Source organism: Hibiscus syriacus, unplaced genomic scaffold (genome assembly GCF_006381635.1).
Source record: "Hibiscus syriacus cultivar Baekdansim isolate YM2019G1 unplaced genomic scaffold, ASM638163v2 tig00116975_pilon, whole genome shotgun sequence".
Classification (NCBI taxonomy): Eukaryota; Viridiplantae; Streptophyta; class Magnoliopsida; order Malvales; family Malvaceae; genus Hibiscus; species Hibiscus syriacus.
The window spans coordinates 1,362,032-1,378,314 of record NW_024063499.1 but is presented as its reverse complement, the minus strand read 5'-3'; the positions used below and the strand labels follow the sequence as shown (position 1 = coordinate 1,378,314).

Below are 16,283 nucleotides of genomic sequence, written 5' to 3'. Positions count from 1 at the left end.
TAATATATATTAATATTTTTTTAACCACAATTATCCAAATTTAAAATATCTAAAAAAACAACATTCTCGTGAAACAAAACAAACTTAAATTACTCACAAGATATTCAACTCAATTAATACTCCTAAACTTTTGACTTTCAACTCAATTAATGCTCCTAAACTCTACTAAACGCTTGTTAGTATATTCTTATTGGATTTTCTCTGAAAATATATTTTTTTTCAGCAACAAAATTCACATGTTAAATTTTCCTAAATTTCATACGCTTAAAATTTTTAATATATAAACGATTCCCCTACAAACAAAAGCAAAGGGCTCAGCAGCAATAGCAAAGAGCAGACCCGACCACTTTCTTCAGTTCTTTCTACCCCCCAAATTTCACTATTCCCAAATCCCCAAAATTGCCTTTTTAAATTCTCGAATTGCCAAGTAAACCTCAGTGTCTCATCTAACCCTAACGCTAACAGGCGCGACCCTCCCTGCATTTAAGCTTCAACCCACGCGGCGGCGCCACCCATGACCCGGTTCGTACCTTTGCCCTCTTGTTTTTCTGAATTCGAAACTTACCGGTTCCTCCAATTCCACCATTGCCTTTGGGTTTTACAGTGAAGAAAATGCCTCAATAGCCTTCCCAGAGGCCGAGGAGACCGCCGCATGGAGGCAAAATTTGCGTTGTGCAGTGAAGAAAGAAGAGAAAAATGGAGACATGCATAGTGACTTGTTGAATCTGAAAGCGGATTCAAAGGAAATTTTCAGAAAATTCAATGTTGAAACGGGAAATTTAAAGGGGTCGGCCGTTTTGTCAATTATTTTCGGGGACTGAGTGCTGCTTATACATGTGCTCAATATTAGATTTTTTTAATTAAAAATGTTTATATATATATATATGAGTTGAACGGGAAACGTTCAGTTGTAGCTTTATTTATTTTTTAACATTGGTGATGTTAACCAGTTTACACATACATGGAGAGTACCATTGTGGTCGTGGAAACTCAGAGTTGCAGTTCTAATCTTGTCCCCAAGTCTGGGGAATCACCAATAAAGATTGACTCAATATCTATAGATCTCGTCAACGCTAATGATGACATTGATGCTGGGCAGTGTGAGCATTTTTCCATTCGGTAAGCCATTATTCAGTGCACAGCTTCTCGGTAAACTTTTTGCTCGTTTTTATATAGATATAGCTCTTTTTAACAATAGTCCAGGACTTGCTATGTGTAATACATTAATATTTGTGTTGGAACTTTGTTAATTTCCTTTTGTTTTGAATGCAGTGGATACGCTTCTGAGATGCGCCACAAAAACTGGAGGAAATGCTGGCCATTTGCATTAGGTAGTGACCTGAGTATATCTGAAGAACAAGACTGTAAGCTTCCTCCTTTATTCGTCCCGAAGTTCAGATGGTGGTGCTGCCAAAACTGTCTGCATGAAATCGGGGCTGATGGCAATGTAATTGAAGAAAGAACTTTTGCTAATAATGGTAGCAAATTGAAAAACTTTGGCTCTTGTCCTCACCTGTCGTCATCCAATGGTGGTGCTACAATTCGGTTATCAGATTTGCAGCAGCCCGTAAAGATTGATGTTGTATCGGGAAAATCTGATGTTAGTGCTCGTGTGAATGTCAATAGCAGTGATAAAAGTGAGAAAGCAGCTAAAATTGCTAATATACCAATCATAGGTATATTTCTATCCTTGCTCAATTTGTTCTCATGTTTACTTTTACATTAGAGTATTAATTATATTTGGTGAATTTACAGGGAAAACAGATCTCTTAGAAAATGACATTAGCAAAGAAACCCATATTTCACAATATGATGGAATAGATGTTATTTCTAGTCTTATGAAGCGGACATTTCATATAGGTAATAAAGGTATGTCACTATGTCTACTATGTATACTATGAACAGATACTAATTAAAATGATAAATCTGTTTCATGCTTTGCAACTGAAAGTAGAACTGCAGTTGTTGCAATAACTTTGCTTCTTATTCTTGCAACAGTGGCTTCTCTGCAATTTGATAAACCCAGTATAAAGGATAATGAAATTGCTGGCGATACTGTTCCTGTGTCCAACCCCAGTTGCACTGTCAAGGATGCCACTGAAACACATAAAGCAGAAAATCATGCTTCTACTTTTGTTCAGCCGATGGAGTTAGTGAAAACTCGTGGTCCCTTTGGAGTAGTCAATATGGTTAATGGGGTTAGTACAGTTGAATACCCTTCATTGGAATTAGATGGTTGTGATTATGCATCATCTGAAAGTGCTGAGATATTGCTTGGAAGTTCATCTGGAAGAAGAAAGACCCGCAAGGTGCGGCTGCTGACAGAATTGTTGGGTAAAAATGAAGATGAAAAAAATGATCTTGCAAGTTCAGAAGATTCTCCTTCCACTGCCATTCCTGATGCACCTATGGGCATAGATTCAGTATCTGCTCCCCATGATCATGTCAGTTTCCAAGGAAATGTTGTTAGCAATTTGTCTCTTAGCAGGAAAAGGAAGTTGCCACAAGATGAAGAACGGAGGCTTGGGGAAATGAGCTCTGCAAATAGTGGGAATAAAAATCTTAGGAAATTCAACAGAAGTGCAGAAACTACTGATGAAATTCCAATTCCTGATTCAGATGGTACAGTTAATGGAAGTATCTCACGAACTGGTGCAAAGAGCCATTTAGTTAGCCTTAAGGTGGATAAAAGTCCTGCAGCAAAGATGAAAAACAAAAAGACCCAAAATTTTGATGAATATTTGTCTGTTGGTCTGTCTCGAGAAAAACTGCAGAAGGAGAGACAGAAAAAGGCTGGGGATACCACTAAGAGCGGTGCCACTGGCATTGTTCCGTACAAGTCAAATGATGCATCTAAAGACAGTGAGTTGGATCCCTTTTCTGAGTCTGCCCAAAAGACGGAGAAAAAATCTAATTTATTGAAGAAAAAGAGTAAGATCCATCAAAATCTTGATGGACATGCTTTTTCTATTCCTTGGAACAATGACTTGCTTAGAGAAGGTCTGATATCAAGGAAAGATGTAGAAATACAACAAACTGGGTCTGTTTATGTAGCCCAGGATGCATCAGCTGAAAGAGGAATGCAATTTTCACTTAATAATTTCTTGCCTGGCAAAACATATGATGGAAAATATATTACTCCAATCAGAGATGGGTTACCACCTCTATTGCCTTGGCAAGGGCGTGTTCACACTGAATATGAGATTGGGAGGAAAGATTTAAAGATGAATTCTGATGGGAACTCTGGTTTTCCTTTTAAATCTGAACTGGATGCCTATCTTTGGAAGAGAATGCATGCTGACCTCAACAGTAACCGAACTATACACAGAATACCATTCTTGAACGAGGAGCAAAAGCACCACTCTTGTGCTGAAGTTGGGAGCTGTTCTTTGGTTCAGCAAGTGGTATGAGCTTTTCTTTTGTTACTCTTGTTACCGGTTAGCATATAAAAAATGAACAAGTTATTTATGGCAGGACAATTTTGGTACCCCCACCCCAAAGTTTTGATTTTGGTCCTCTGCAACTAGGATAGTTTTGCTATACACAAAATATTCAAGTTATGATAACATTCAGTTTAAATTTTTGGAGCTTTCACATTAAGTTATTTACGCATTTGAGCCTTTGACATAGAAACATTCCCTTTTCCATGACCTTGAATTCGAAGATAAGCTATTAATCAAACAAGGTTATGACACTCATGGACTTGGGATTCTGCAGGAGGAGATATAAGAATCCCTTAAAAAGTTGACTCATTTTTGGAGAAAACAGGTCCACAAAAGTGAGAATCTACTGTACTTTCATACCTGTCTTCATCGAAAAGTGATGTATTTATCTTGTGCTTATTCCAACCTCAACTTTTCATTTTGGTTATACCATGGAATTTTATTCATAGTGCATTTACCATTTTGGTTCGGCTATAAGCTCATTCCATCTTATATATTATCTGCAATTGATTAACATAAGCAGTCATGTTCGTTTGACAATTTTAAATGGGTTAAACTTATACCTGGAAGAATATAGCAAACCTTTAGGACAGGTGTAACCCTATGTTTCCCTGTAATCGTTTTCCCTCTTTTAAACAGGATTTCAGTGGTAAAAGCAATAACGGGAAATCTGTGGAGCTTCTGGACCACTCAGCAATTGCTAGGAAGAATTATGGTCAACGAGCTGAAAGGGCATCTGGGCAAGGAGCTTCAGATTACATACCCATGGAGATTGTTGAACTCATGGCCAAGAATCAATATGAGAGGTGTCTTCTAGATAGAGAAATTGATAAACAGACATTGGAAACAACCAATGACACCAGAAGTCATCAGATCAGGGTGGATCTCAATAAAGTATATGGAAGTGAAGAGATGAGCCTGCTTCGTGAGGCCACTGAAAAACCTAAACCGCGGGCTAAAAACAGAAGAATTGGCAAAATTGCAAGAGATGATATGCAAAAATCAGTTGATATTTTCTCCAATCTGGATCAGAATCAGTACAATATGAGCCAATTGGAACAAAATTTTTCCGCTGCCAGCTTTAAGCCTTTTCCTCTATGTAGAGAGAAGCCATTGAATGGAGCCCAAATTTCTGCTGCCAATTCCAGCAGGCAAAACAGTGCTCAAAATTGGCAGTGGATTGGGAACATGGTTGGGCAGAGGTCCCCTCCAGCCAGTCTGCAGGCATTGGGAGTTTGTAACTCATGTCAGAGTGCTCCGCAACAGAATAAAGAAGCTGTTCATTTATGGCCGTCAACCATACCAAAAAACATGCCCCATCTATTTGGGATTCCTCAGAGGTGTAGAGATCAGGTGGCCGATGTTGATGTTCTTTCACATTGCCATAGAAATCTGCCTAAGAGAAATGCGAGTGGAAATGAAAATCGGAATTTCTTAAACCAGGCTTCAAATTTTGAAAAGCATGCTAGGAAGTTTGATTCGGAAGTCGTTAGGGCACATGCAGATTACCCATTTACTTGCAAACATAACGGGATGGGGTCAATCAATCTGTATTCTAATGAAACCATACCTGCCATGCATTTACTCAGCCTAATGGATGCAGGGTTACAGTCAGGTGTGCCGGTTGATGTGGATGGGAACCAAAGATTTGTTAAGAAAACTTCCTCTCATGGTCATCAGCACTCTAAAGTGTCTTCGAGCCTGCCTTCTCGGGGAGATAGGACCTATTCAATGAAACATCCAACCTATGATTGTTATGGAAAAATACATCTACCTGAGAGTTTCTGTGAATGTACGTCAGCTACACCTTCAGCCAGTCCTACATCATTTCAGGATGATAAAAGTTTCAAGAAGGCAAGCGATTTTACGGCTCAATTATCACTGAAGTCTAGAGAGAGAGAGAAGAAGAAGTGCTCAGATTCACAAAGGCAGAATAAAAATTGCAGATCACAAAAAAATGTATCTTCAAGTAGTGGCTTAAATACAACTTGTGGAATGTGTACTGTTCATAGTATGCCAAAAATGGTGCTTGGCACATCTGATTTTATGATGTTTCGGACACAGCTTCAAGCATTAGTGAGTGCAAACAAACAGAAGCAGGAGGCTCGAACAATGAGTGGTACTCTTTTCCATCCAAAAGGCGGTTCGGAGAATGAAATCTGCTCCATTAATAGAAACCCTGCTGATTTTACCGCTCCTAGAGCAGGAAATATATACATGATTAGAGGTGAGGACCTGAAATTTAGAAGGAGAACTACCTCATCTGGGATGGTAAAATTTACTGGGCGCAAGCGTCAGAAGAAGCCTACCGTTAGAGAAGAGCAGTCATGTCATCGAACTTCATGAGACAGTGATGATTGCATAAGCTGATAGCACCACAGAACCGCATTTGTCTTCATTTTCTGTTCATATGTATTAATTCCGTCCGTTGGGGAACTTGCATTCTTTCAATCAGCATTCAACTTGTGTAATTTTCGGCAGGCAAAATCCCATGCACCTTGATGCCTTGGTTAAGAAAAGCTTAAATGCTTTATGAAGCTTCAAGACATAAAACCGGTAATATTTCACAACACAAAGTTGCTATTTTTTATTGCTCTACATAGGCCATTCTACTTGCATTTCGAGCTTTGAGAACGTGAAAAGAATATGGTTGTTGATGATAAGGCCTGTAAAAGTTTTTGCATATGCCCCCCACCACTACCAACTGAATCTTTTAGAGGTTTGTAATACTGGTGTTGTTCTAGACAAAGGTTTGTGAAACCTAAATACTGCCCTTTCTAGTACTCAAAAGGGCATGTTTCTCACCCGTATAACTCTATATTCCTTTCTCTAGCAGCTAGTGGGAGTAGAAACAGAGAATGGACAATATAACGTGTTTTTAAGCATGATTTCAAATCATGGTTGCTAGTGCCGTATCGATATCGTATCTGTATCGGCTGGAACAAATTAAGATGGTTGTTATTGGTATGAATTAGATTTGGAACAATTATTCAGTTTCATAACGATATTGTATTGTTTTTGGGTTGATTTCTGTATTAATATATTTGGTCGTATTGATTAGGTATCATCTTGTTTTGGCTTTTGCAAGACCATTGTATTTGTCAACACCAAAAAAAAACCTTTTGTTTTCTCACATGTTTGATTTCGTTAATCAAAATTTATTTTATTTATTTTTCTCTTTTTTAAAAAAGAACTTGATTTAATTTAAATTGTCAAATTTGATTAAAATCGTTTGTTATGTTTTTGGAACTCTAGTTTTGTTTATTCGATATTTAAAAAATTTGGATTCTTTTAGAAGTATAATACAGTGATCGGATCAATAATTGAGACATGATTGACTCATCAAAACCTAAATATGATGGATTTAATTGAAGTAAAATACACAATGTTGATATATAACATATTGCTGCATACGGTGGAAGTATTATATCATTACACGTATGTATCACCTATGCTACTATTTGCATAACTGAATTGGAATTACCTGAAACTAATTCATTGGAAATGATTAAAAAATCATTACAAGAATAATGAATTTTTATAACCTTTAAATAAAAAATGAGAAAAAAAATACTTGGGTAAACAGTCGTTTACAATTTCATCTTCAATCATTTGTTAATTAAATTTATTAAATATTTATTTATCTAAATTGTTTTTGCTCATTCGCAATAAATAAAATGCATTACATTTATGAAAGTGTAATAAATACATATAAGATAATTATTTCACACACTAATAAAAATAAAATATTTTATAAACGACATTATATGATTGTCACGTGTTCTTATTTTTTTTAAATATATCAAAGACATGATAATTATTTAATCCTGTTTGAGAAATTAAAACAAAACACGATCAATGCATGTTATAATAATATTTTAATCATAGAAACTAAATTGTTAAAACATAGCAATAGAAAATAGAAATCAAGGAGGGAATGCTACAAAACTTAGAAGATTTACTACAAGTCGAGAAGTAAACCCTTCTAATAATCTTAATTCAAATCATTAAGCATCTGTGTCACCTAAGAAAGGAACTGTGTTACTACACAAATGTATCGCGAGGTAAAAAAACTTACTTTTACCTCCACTTGTCTTGTAGTTCTTTCCTCTCCGACAACCTCCACGTTACGATGATGGCTGCTACAAGCGCCACAATTGTAATGAGGAGCAAGGCGTAACTAAAATCTTCCGTTAGCGAATCGTATGTCCTTGAAGGTGCGAGCTGAGTGAAAAAGAGGTCCACTCCATGTGCGAAGACGAGGGTTGTCGATTCCAGCTTGGCTGGTACTGTTATTATACCTCGAAGACCTTCCACTCTAAGCGCGTGCGTAATGTAGGACTGGAAACAATTCATCAATAGCCATCGGTTAGAGAAACAGCGGGGTTAAATTCATAGAATGCTCATGGTTGGCAAGTTTCAGCATCTGTTAATGCCCTTAAGTGCGTACTAATCAAGCATCTCAAAACAATATCTCTCGAGAAGAGACGCGCCTGTGTGTGTATATATATATATTAAATGAAGAAGAAATAAGATGGTCTGGGAGGAAACAAACCTGAGGAATGATTGGCAACGAATCGGTTAATGGTATAATGCCTTCTTCTTTCTCTGCTTGTGTAGGATTAACCGATCGACGAGGATCCAAGAAACGTTTATCAAGTGCCAAAACCTGTAAAATAGGGTTATGGTCACGACGCAGACGTATCAACTCTAGTACTATTCGTTTAAAGGAAACATGAACAACCCAGAATCCAGCAGCGAAGACAACTCCGTGATTTAATTCTTTCTGAAAGTTTTTAATTTACCTGATCACCAATTGTACCGATGAGAAGCTGCTCGGAAGTTATACCCTTCGCTGTTGATGTCACAGCTATAGCTTTCACAGAATGGGTGAAAAAGTAGGACTGTGATTTTGTTATGACCTCTGGTCGAGAAAATAAAGATATCGGTGAAGTAAGGTTGTGCTTTCCAAAAACAAGCTTCCAAACATCTTTGTTGTCCTGTGGATGGCGTTTAGTTGGGAAAAGATAAATTTCATTGAAGTGGTAACATAATCAACCAAACATAAACAATCAAGTTCGTCCACTTACAGCCCGAGACTGGTCATAAATTTCAATGACTGACATCTCATATCTATGCGCTCTAAGATTGAAGTAGTGGTAGACAACCCAGTTCTCACTAAAAACCTACAATGAACAATAAGCATCATCAATTGCATCCTTCTCATACCATCTTACGACACCAATTCAGGAAAATAATTAACTTACAGCATGAACAGGGCCCCGTGCACCATGATGAGTCACCCGGTGCAATATACGACCCGTTACAGTGTCAATAAGATATGCAACCAGCCATGATTCTTCTGGTGTAACAGATCCAATTCCACCGCTGCATTTGGGTGCAACAGTTGCCACAAAAAGTATATTTCTTGATATATATTTATACATGACATCCTGGTCAGCTATAACCTTTGCTTGAGTATGTACCACCTGGAAAACTCAAATATACAAGCATGCATTATGTTTTATACGTGCAGCATTCCCAGCAAGGAACTGGTAGTTAAAAATTCTAAACACAGAAGAATATGCACATTTTGCTGCACAAGTCAATTAACCACATTTACCTGTCTTTGAAAAAATGAAACTAACCAATTGCATTAAAGCACAACAAAATCATATACTATTTATTTAGGGAAGTCAATGGGAACATGAGATTGAACTGACAAGTTTCATGCAATTGTCAAAAGTCTTCAGCTGAGAAGTACATGACCAAAAAATAACTCAAGAGAGCAGTCATTTAATGCAATAATGCTACACGATGCAAATCATGCAATTGAGTCCAGAAAACTCCTAAGATCACCATGCAGATTGGCAAATAAGTAGAAGTCATTGAGAAAACACCATGGGGGAGGGAGAAATGCTTTACCTCATTCAATTTTCTAGGGACAGTTGCAATGATCTTTTCTGATTCTGAGGGGAACACAACTGACCACAAGTCCCTTGTGTCAAAGCAGAACTCATCAACTACTTCACCAATGCACATGCACTTTAAAGCATGCCCCTTGATGATGCCATTGTGATCCTCCACTGAATACCAGTATATGTTTGAAAATTCATGTTTGAAGATACTAAGAGCCTCAGAAGTTTTGGGATATAAATGTGCATGTTTATCAGAATCGACCAGCAGATGGAGTCGCTGTTCTGTTGAATCTGTATATGGAAGTGGAATAACTTGCACAACAGCGTGAATGAGACTTAAAGAATTAAGCTCCTTTCCTGTGTAAGTGTCGACAAAAGAAAGTACACCTGGTGCATCTGAACTTGGACCACACCTGCTAATCACAAGAACAGATGGATTTTCATCCAGAGCATGATGATGAGGAACCTGCCACTGATACAAGTTTAATCCTATTGGAGATTGACATGCCTCTGACTTGTGTAGCAAGTGAGACCAGACAACGCGTCCATCTCCAGTATGCAGAGCAAAAAGTTTCCCTGCCCTCGTTAGTACTATGAGCAGCTTCCTGAAGCCATTGTGGTCTCGGGTCATTTTGCTCTTTTCAGAACTTTTTATTCTCATGCTTTGAATGGCTGCCACATCCTTAGGGCTTGCAAGCATTAGTGTTCCCTTCAGCTTCAGCATATGTCCCTTAAGAAAAAGGAGCGCATCTTGTCAAAATCATGTTGTCAAAATGCATCCCCTAGTCCATTTTCAAATAGTGTATAAAGTTATGTGTGCTTTGACAGTAGGTGATTCATGTTTGTAAAACTAAATACACACACACACATCCATATTCTTTCTAATTTTAGAATCACATGAAAGACTTCATTTGTTATATAATTCAACATGTATCAGAAACAAAACCAATAATTAAATATCTGTTAATCTCTTAAAACCAAGGAAAAGAGTTGGATCATGCAGTCTACAGTTGCCTTTAGTTGAAATGCAAACAAAAAATGCCTTAAAAGATTCATTACCATACCTTAAGCCATTCAAAGAGGTTGTGCTCCACTTTTGCGACAGATACACCATCCCTTTCCAAAGGTAGTTCTGAAGCTGTTACATCAATTATTGATGCCAGACCATCTTCCCTGCTCCAGACAACCGCACCTTGTTGTAATAACAACAGTGAATGATCTTCCATCACAATTAACAGCCGAAACCCATGAGACCTATCAGTTCGGATATAATTATTTATGAAAACCTTGTGGGGAATCCCTCTCTGTTGGTCCATTTTAATGCTTTCTTTAAGCAAATTATCATCCCAATCATGTGCAAGTTTCACTGCAAGATGAATCTCACTGCCTGCATGTTGAACCAATGCAAATGCTTGTTGGCCCTCAGAGATTGGGAGAGCATTACTAACAGCTGTTTCATGATTCGTTTTTTCCACCACTTCAAACTTGCCTTTACCTATCACTTTAATAAATATAGTAACTGAATTTGTTTTAATTACAAATATTCCTGGGACTGATAAAGGTATTATTACTGCCGGTCCTGATGAGTCCTCAACAAGATTTGAAATGGGTGTCTCTTGGAAACTAATTTCTCCATTTTGAAAACTTATTGCTAGCAAAATTGACCCTGTGGAATCAAGAGCCACAACCATCTCGCTAGAAACAAGTGAAACTTCTCTCAAAAACCCACTAGAAAAAGTTGCACTTTCATGCTTCAACAACTCTCCATTCCTAGCATTGATTTGATACATCTTAAATTGGGATGAAGCAGAAAATCCTACAACGTATATTAAATCACTGCCAGAAGGCTGAATTACCTGCTGGGCCTCAAAGCTGCAAGGAGCATGAAAATGCAATTCATCAAAAATATCATTTTTCAAAGGGTGGCAGGTATAGAGGAAACTTGTTGAAATGTAAAACTTTTGAATTGGACAAGCCTTTCTGCTTCAAAATCCTTCTTCCAAAGAACCTCGCCATCTATGCAAGAAACAGCATGGAGACGGCCATTGCTAAAAACAACAATAACATTATCCTTCTCAATTTTCAAGTTTGTCTGCACAACATTAATACAGTCAATCACATATGTTTCTACAATCATAGAATGAATTGTATAGTCTATATCAATAACACTAAAAAAAGCTGGTAAAAAATGCAGGACATGAAGTTCTATCGGTAGATAAAAAGTTACAACAACAAATGTTTAACAAAGCACACTTATGTACATTAACTATCCTCCTATTGGATGTGCTATAGACAATTAAGAATCTTTAAGATGAAAATTTAGAGAAAATAATATTAATAATATAGCAATGCTTGGTATAAATTTCGGTGACCATGATCCATATAAAACAGACGGTCGAACAATTGAAATAAAAAAGATGTTAACTGGAAAGAACCTGGCTAACCGGCACTAATAGTAAAGATTTTGAGTGCTTAGGACCCTGAAGAAAAGATTCCCACACCATCTGCCCATCAGGAAGGTTCCATGATCTTAAAATACTTCCTCCCGATGAAAGGGTAATGACGTCTGCAAGAATAAAATTTATTCAAAACTTAGTCACCAATACAAGCAATGAAGTCAGTCAAACCTTTCCTTGCAGAATCCAGAAGAAGGATAAACCAACAGTTTTAATCAAACAAGTTGCAGCCAGGAATCAAACAATGGATACAAGAAAGATAACAATAAAAACCAATCCAAATTTAAAAACGTAAGCCATGAATGATTTTTCTTTGAACCAAATATGGATATGGACATACTTACATTTTCCAAGACCGATATCAATTCCATTGATGACATCATTAGAACCAAGCAAATGTCTCCAAACTACATAAAACAGCCAACCATTATCCTAACAACACCTTTAGCAATAACCGGAAAAAAATAAAAGCTAAATAAATAAACTTCAATATTTGTAATCGAATAGGATTGGACTTACAGATCTCGCCATGTCGGAGATCAAGGGAAGCTATAACATTCTCTTCAGTGGACACTATAACTCGTCTTCGACCAGTTTTTTGAGTGGAGAACACTGCTTGCTTCACTTTTCCTATGTATTGTTGATGCCTGAGATTAAACAACAATTATAAAAAAAATCATACACATATATAAGAAAGTACAGCTAAAATCGAATTCAGCAAAGTAAAGTATTGTTGACGCCTAAGATTAAATTATTAATTAGAGCAAAAATTATATATATTCATACAAATAATTAAATTTAAATTTCAATCGAATTCTACGAAGTACAGTATTGCCGATGCTTAAGACTAAACAACTAGTCAGAAATAAAAATTATATATAAAAGAAAAGAACTAAAGCTTAAATTTGAATCGGATTCAGCGAAGTGAAGTATTGTCGATGCCTAAGATTAAACAATTAATTATAAAAAAATAATATACATATATAAAGAATTAAAGCTAAATTTGAATCGAATTCAACTAAGTACTGTTGATGCCAAAGATTAAACAATTAGTTAGAACAAAAATTGTACAAAAAAGAAAAGAATTAAATCTAAATTTTGAATCGAATTCAACGAAGTGGAGTATGAAGTTGAACTTACCAGTCCATGAGGCCGACTTGATCTTCGTAAAGGGAAAGGACCGGACTTAGAGAAGAGCAAAAGCAAAGAACGAAGAGCAAAAAAGGAATAAAAAAAGACCTAATCGCCATTGTTAATGACTATGAGGATTGTAGACAAGGTTGTATCAGTTTCCCTGTTAGTATCAAAGGGAGAGAAACAGATCTTAGTGAGTCGTCAAGGGGAGGAGTTTGCGAGGACCATAGATTGCTAAACTCACGGCTTCAGCTTTAATTTTAGGATAAAATACATGTTTAATATATAAATTATAACTTTTGATCATTTCAATACCTAAACTTTATTTTTATTAAAATTATACCTAATATTTAGTTTAGGTTTTAGTTTGATACCCGCCGTTAAAAATTTAGCAGCACCGATGATGTGAAATTATTTTCCCTTTTTGTGATATTCAACGTGCCTTGTAATTTGAATTACATATAATCTGTGTCGTTAAGTTTTTAACGGCGGGAACTAATGTAAAACTTAAATTAAACGTTAAATATGATTTTGAAAAAAAAAGTTTAAGTATTGTAATGAAACAAAAGTAATAGTCTAGATATTAAATGTGTAGTTTACCCTATTTTACTCAAACATAGCCGGCTTTTAGGATTAATATCTTATTTGGTGCCTAAATTTGATACATATTTCTAATGTGGTGCTATTTTAATTTATCGTTATCATAAGTAATTTTATTATTATAAAATTAATTCAACGTTACGATTATTTTTAATCTCATAGAAATTAAATTTATCGTCCATCCAAATGGACCTGATTCTTATTGATTTGTTTGATTGGTCAGTTTACTATTAAAAGTGTAGCAAATTATTAGATAATTATTTACTGTCTTAGGTAATTTGTTTTCAAATTGATGGTTATTAAGTTGAATGCTTGAGTTTTTGTGACCTTGGAGTATATGGTAGAAAAAAATGTATTTTGAAATTGGTCTTTAGATTACTAATTAACAAAAATGATGAACCAGATAAAATTATTTTAATGTACAGATATATTCTTTGACACCAAGCGTCGATATGTCCGAGTGGTTAAGGAGACAGACTCGAAATCTGTTGGGCTTTGCCTGCGCAGGTTCGAATCCTGCTATCGACGATTTTAATTTATTTTTATCAATCAAAACGTTCGTCCCCGTTCATCGCTTAGCATTTTGCTTCAATGGAACCTGTTGCAGGCAGCACAATGTTTTAGCTTATAATCCGAACTCCAATGACAGCTGAACCTGCCCCTTTAATGGTAGCCTTTCCAATACATTAGAATATATCCCCCCTCCCCCTCTTTTTCTTTCTCTTTTCGTTCTTCCCAATAAAGGGAAAAGGAAATTGCAGATTTAGCTCGACTTCCAATGCCAAATTTCAAAAACCGATGTCTCAGCTTAAACAAAGTAAGGTCTTTTTACTATTATAATCTCTGGTTGTTTCATGGAGAATTTAGAGCACTGGCATGGCTGCTTGAATGGGTTGCATTTTTGTTTTGTTTTTGGTGTTTTGTGAGTTCATGCAGTGTGAAAAGCTTGACCCTAAAGCTGGAAGATATAGATGAGAATGTCTATAGAATCATGAACTACTTAAAATTGGGGTATGTTATCTCCTTACACAAACCTCATTATAATCATCATCATATATGCTTATAATTATTGGCTTGTTGGCAATTTGAAGATATACAAGAGCATAGTATGAGGGCGAAGAACAGGAAGATGGTTGAAGGAGCAGAAAGAGAGGAAGAAGCATGAAATTAGAGCCCAAAATGCAGACTTCATGCAGCTGTTTCGGTTGCTGGAGTTGCTGCACTTGCAGCCTCGAATCAGTGGTACCGGAAACAGTAACTACATGTCCCGAGACACCTATTAAAGGATCGACTGATATGGCGTCTGCTGCTGCTCATGTTGCATCCCACTGCATTGAGATTGCAGAGGACATGGGAGCTGATCATGAACAATTTTAGCACTAAAAAGAAGTGTAAGCTGAGCCTCGTACTCGAATCAAATGTAAGTCGATTTTCTTTGTTTCTACTCCCTTTATTAATATAGTTTACTCTGCATTTCCACGAGTGATATCGGAAGTTCATAATGACATCCCAGCATGACCTAAAAGGGGGAAGGAAGACAAGGCTGAGCAGAGAGCATATTTCTAAGGGGAAATTGTCTGATTCATGGAAATTTTGGATTTTCATTTCTGTAGAGCAATGGTGTTCAAATGCATATATCTGATTCCCCGTATATCGAGCTTAATTTGCAGTAAATATCAACTTCCTCGGTCCTATACTGAAAAAACTTGGCAGAAGGCAAGCATCTAACAGCAACAATGCTATGAATTTCTCCATGGAATCAATCATCAGGAGTAGCAGCTATAATGATATTTGATCACTCGAGCTCCTTGAAGAAATCAATGTTATCAACAAAGACCTGCAGGACATGAAGTGAAAAGTTAAGGTATTCAAGTCATTTGGATATATATAACCCTCAAGACACGTACTCCAAGCTAAACTTTTATTATTAGCCGTACTGATTTCCGTCCATCGGCGTCCAGGCAAGTGGTAATCGTAGTGTTGATGCCCAGAAAGTGTCCAGGCTCGCGAATAACTGTTCCTTCACATAGCTTAACTGGTTCTGCAGTCTTATAAACATCATCAGTGCGTATTGGTTTCTGTTAACATACGAAACTTCAGTCTAATAAGTCTTAGAATAATCAAATTAGCACAAAAGATGGTCCAACTTAAAGACTAAAAAACATTGCAAGAAAAAATAGAAAGAGTCAACCTGCGCATAACCATTTCCTTTATCATATTCTGTGACACCATAGTTGTATGTCAGTTCAAGCACTGCATTTTTCTTCAGGACCGTTGCCCATCATGAGTCATGACTGTCGAATACTGAAAAATAAGCATAAATATTCGTAGAAACTAAATGATCATCGAAAACAATGAGCAGAAGTGAGAATGGACACACCAAACCGACATCGATACTGAAATGTTGCATGGTGTCTCTCCTATCTGTCAGTAGGGGCTATACAAAGTACAAACAACTGCATGCATTGCCATCAAACAGCAGCCAAATTTCTTTCTTTTCGAGTTTTTTTAGTAACGGTAGCCCCAAGAAGATCTAGTTGAATTAATTTACAACGTCTACTGCAATATCAAAATGACCAAGTCCGTTTCCAATATCGTATTAATCAACTCCATAATCTGCAGAATTATAACACAAAAGCATATTAGCGTATAGACCAAACCTACTTAGTCTAAGAAAGTATGAATCACTATATAACCAGTACTTCAAAGGTGAGATAGATGCATTAGCATAT

General features: G+C 36.6%; 2 protein-coding genes, 1 non-coding gene and 1 pseudogene across 4 annotated transcripts; 2 read left to right on the top strand and 2 right to left on the bottom strand.

The window, feature by feature from the left end:
- The first annotated feature begins 316 nt into the window (after positions 1-316).
- Positions 317-6,041, top strand: LOC120192554 (protein EMBRYONIC FLOWER 1-like). Of its 2 annotated transcripts, XM_039195313.1 has the most exons (7): positions 317-522; positions 605-836; positions 951-1,119; positions 1,273-1,676; positions 1,756-1,869; positions 1,999-3,404; positions 4,083-6,041. In XM_039195313.1, exons 3-7 carry the CDS (start codon positions 962-964, stop codon positions 5,787-5,789), a joined length of 3,789 nt encoding a protein of 1,262 aa, XP_039051244.1. In that variant the 5' UTR covers positions 317-522; positions 605-836; positions 951-961; the 3' UTR covers positions 5,790-6,041. The 2 variants fall into 2 exon arrangements, with proteins under 2 accessions (XP_039051244.1, XP_039051243.1); XM_039195312.1 differs by having other exon boundaries at positions 317-836.
- Positions 6,042-7,360: 1,319 nt separating this feature from the next.
- Positions 7,361-13,146, bottom strand: LOC120192551 (ER membrane protein complex subunit 1-like). Its single transcript, XM_039195308.1, has 12 exons — positions 12,958-13,146; positions 12,337-12,464; positions 12,162-12,224; positions 11,806-11,927; positions 11,338-11,453; positions 10,426-11,233; positions 9,369-10,091; positions 8,711-8,932; positions 8,534-8,629; positions 8,249-8,443; positions 7,999-8,112; positions 7,361-7,784 (listed from the first exon to the last, which is right to left on the bottom strand). Exons 1-12 carry the CDS (start codon positions 13,065-13,067, stop codon positions 7,524-7,526), a joined length of 2,958 nt encoding a protein of 985 aa, XP_039051239.1. The 5' UTR covers positions 13,068-13,146; the 3' UTR covers positions 7,361-7,523.
- Positions 13,147-13,997: 851 nt separating this feature from the next.
- On the top strand, positions 13,998-14,079 carry TRNAS-CGA. The gene has a single exon. It is a non-coding gene; the product is annotated as a tRNA-Ser (tRNA).
- A 1,234-nt stretch (positions 14,080-15,313) lies between these two features.
- Positions 15,314-15,833, bottom strand: LOC120192431 (annotated as a pseudogene).
- Between the last annotated feature and the right edge of the window lie 450 nt (positions 15,834-16,283).